The 3,494-nt window shown below is 35.0% G+C and overlaps 1 protein-coding gene across 1 annotated transcript; it reads left to right on the forward strand.

Moving 5' to 3' along the window:
* Positions 1-1,954: 1,954 nt before the first annotated feature.
* LOC126691283 (B3 domain-containing protein Os03g0620500-like) lies at positions 1,955-3,112 on the forward strand. The gene is made up of 3 exons (XM_050386338.1): positions 1,955-2,159; positions 2,257-2,483; positions 2,831-3,112. Exons 1-3 carry the CDS (start codon positions 1,955-1,957, stop codon positions 3,110-3,112), a joined length of 714 nt encoding a protein of 237 aa, XP_050242295.1.
* The last annotated feature ends 382 nt before the right edge of the window (positions 3,113-3,494 follow it).

The following is a 3,494-nucleotide window of genomic DNA, read 5'->3' on the forward strand; positions in this document are numbered from 1 at the left end:
TATATTATCCAGTTAAATTGCAAATAAGTAATTTCTGTTATTTGGTCATTAAAGTGAGGCCCACATAACTCGATTAAATAGTAATCGGGTTATGTGGAAGACCCTTCTGGACACCTCGATTCCTCTTGGACTGCATCTGGATCAGTCCAAATATATGGGCTGGGTTTTGCACATAACTTGATATGTATACTATCGAGTTAAATTGCAAATAACCCACTTTAGTATGGATTGACGTGCACGTAACTCGATTACCAAGTAATCGGGTTATGTGTAAGTACACCTGGATTCCTTTTGGACTGCATCGGGATCAGTCCAAAATATCTGGGCTGACTGGGAATAGTTCACATAACTCGATTAATGTATTATCGAGTAATGTTACGAATAACTCGCTTTTTATAGAATCGAGTTACGTACGAGCCGGCCAACACATCATGGATTCCTTTTAGTTACAGTGCACACAACATGGATTGGTTACAGTTACACTACATATAACTCGATTGATTAATAATCGGGTTATGTGGAAGGCCAACCACCATTCTGGACACTCTCCTATTTTATAGTACTCAGACCTGTGGCATCAATAGTTACGATATTCTCAACAAAAAACAGTTTAGAGAACCAGAACTATGACTTCTTACCAGCGGAGAGACAATGCAGATGGTATTGCGCAGGCCCCACACTTTTTCAAGATTACTATGCCTGAAAGTCTTGAAGAAGGAAAGCTTGTAAGTATACTTAATTTCATGATCTTTTTCTCTCTGAAAATCATATGGTAATTAACGTCGTCCACTTGATCTTTTTTATTTGTGATTGATGAAAAAATTTACATTTGTTGATGACCAAGTTCAAGAAAATCTGTGAACTTGGTTCCATGTTACATGTAGTCATATGCGTAGGTTACTGCAATGCTGTATACATATCCCATTAGTGTCTATTTTCTTAATTGCATCTTTCTGCCACTGTTCTTTTTTGTATTTGTGATTGATGAAAAAATTTACAGTTGTTGATGACCAAGTTCAAGAAAATCTTTGAACTTGGTTCCATGTTACATGTAGTCATATGCGTAGGTTACTGCAATGCTATATACATATCCCATCAGTATCTATTTTCTTAATTGCATCTTTTTGCCACTGTTCTTTTTTGTATTTGTGATTGATGAAAAAATTTACAGTTGTTGATGACCAAGTTCAAGAAAATCTTTGAACTTGGTTCCATGTTACATGTAGTCATATGCGTAGGTTACTGCAATGTTGTATACATATCCCATCAGTATGTGGTTTTCTTAATTGCATCTTTCTGCCACTGTTCTTTTTTATTTGTGATTGATGATAAAATTTACATTTGTTGATGACCAAGTTCAAAAAAATTTGTGAACTTGGTTCCATGTTATAATCTGTGAACTTGCTTATAAACTGCAATGCTGTATACATATCCCATCAGTATCGAGTTATTTTCTTAATTGCATCTTTCTGCCACTGTTATATGGGGTTTGCCTAGGTTTTTTTCATCCAACAAGTATCTTCCTTGAACAATTATGAAAGTATTATTATAAAAGAAAGATTAAATTTATTTTTCCTGTAATGGTACTGACATAACACGAGAATAGAGCTTGATTGATTGCATGTGTTTATTTACAAAGCTTGCATTTATGTTGAAGTTCATCTTTTTACAGCGGATTCCAAAGAAGTTTATAAGCAAATATGGAGTTGATCTGTCAGATATGGCCTTTCTTACGATTCCAAATGGTAGAAAATGGAAAGTGAAGTTGACAAAACGTGATGGAGAGGTTTGGTTTGAAAATGAGTGGTGCGAATTTGCAAGCTGTCATGCTCTAACCATGGGGCACTTGGTAGTTTTCAGATATGAAGGAAATTTAGCATTTTCTATACTCGTATTTGATGCCACTGGAACAGAAATAGAGTATCCTTTAGATGACCAACCATAAGTTCATAGGATGGAAGACAATGAGAGTGATGATAACTCCATTGAAATCATGGATGCCTTTATACCAAGCCTTCTACATCATAAAAGGGCAAAAACCAATCCAAAGCAAGCAGGGGATACACATTTTAAACCTGAAGGATCGAAATCTAAAGGGTCAATGTTAAAGAAATCAAAAATGGTGTTTGGGGTATCTTTTACTAGGGGAGAGGGTTTAGGTTTGAATCTTACACTTTTGTTTGCTGATGGTTGATTTTGTAAGCCTGTTTACTATTAATTTCATGTGCATGACTTCATATTTTCATGTCATTTCAGGATCAGCTCATAGGGTTGGAGCAAATCGAGTAGGATGCACAAGCGGCCCGTTAGTTAAACTTGAATTTGATTGCTCACTCGATGATGTGTCTTTCTCAGATGACCAATGTCCTAAGAAAGATGGTGGTGAAGCCGAAAATCTTGTGAGAGCCAATGCTTTTAAATCAGAAAATCCTCTCTTCACAGTTATCATTCATCCATCATATGTTAATGGCAAGGATCGTGCGGTAAGCTTTTAGCTTTGTAATATTGTTGGGTTTTAGAAATGCAACTCCCATTAACTTTGATTTTTCATAGATCAATTAGAAAGCATGTAGCAGAGAGTTGTTGTTGTACATAACTTGGTAATGATTTGCTTCATTGTGTTGTTAGTTCAAATAGTATCATCTTAGGTGGTAGAAGGAAATCACATAAGAATGTAAAGTCATTATGAACATCATGATCAAATCAAATTGACATCCACATAACTGCCATCCAACCATCAACATAACAAACAATAGTATTGCCTCAAAATTGCTTTTCATTCAAATGAGTTCAACTATTTTTGAAATATGTCTTAATATTTTTTGTACAGAGCTTACCCCATGGCATTATCAACTACTTACCGAGAGAAGGCTTTAGCAAGGACTACACCAAAGGAAGTATTGTACCTGTGAAGCTCCAAGTTGTGGACCGATTATGGCCTGTCAAGTTATACGTTTATGAAGGAAAATACTCATCATGTGTCGTATCTGCTGGTTGGTCTGCATTTGTGAGGGAAAATGGATTGCAAGTAGGAGATGTTTGCATATTTGAGCTGAGTATGAGGGACGATGTTGTGTTCAAAGTCCACATTTTCAGGGCTGATCTTGATTAAGTGCTTACTAACTTTGCATTGTAAATCAAATGTTGGATATGTTCTATTATTCTGGGAGCTTATTATTTTGCAACTACTCTATTCGATTAACAAACAATAGTTTTGTGAAGATTTGATATTTGTTAAGTTGTTAGTATTTACTGGTATTTATGATTATTCATTATTTGTGATTTCTGTGTTGGTATTTATGAGTTATGGTCTATATTAACTTAATTTATGAGATTTTTTAGCTGGTAATGTAGATAATCTGAGGCATTGGCAGTCTATAGTTGCGGGGTTCTTTGTTATTTTTCCATATGATTTCAGTTGTTCTAGATTATGATTTTTTAAATAATCAAAACCAATCCGGTTAATACATGCAAATATGCAATTAGTGAAGTTT

The sequence above is a fragment of the Quercus robur genome, chromosome 7 (genome assembly GCF_932294415.1).
Source record: "Quercus robur chromosome 7, dhQueRobu3.1, whole genome shotgun sequence".
Taxonomy (NCBI): Eukaryota; Viridiplantae; Streptophyta; class Magnoliopsida; order Fagales; family Fagaceae; genus Quercus; species Quercus robur.

Coding starts and splice junctions, on each gene's coding strand:
- LOC126691283 (XM_050386338.1), top strand. CDS start 1,955: ATGGAAGACAATGAGAGTGATGATAACTCCATTGAAATCATGGATGCC. Junction 2,160..2,256: donor TACTAGGGGAGAGGGTTTAG/GTTTGAATCTTA, acceptor ATGTCATTTCAG/GATCAGCTCATAGGGTTGGA. Junction 2,484..2,830: donor TTAATGGCAAGGATCGTGCG/GTAAGCTTTTAG, acceptor TTTTTTGTACAG/AGCTTACCCCATGGCATTAT.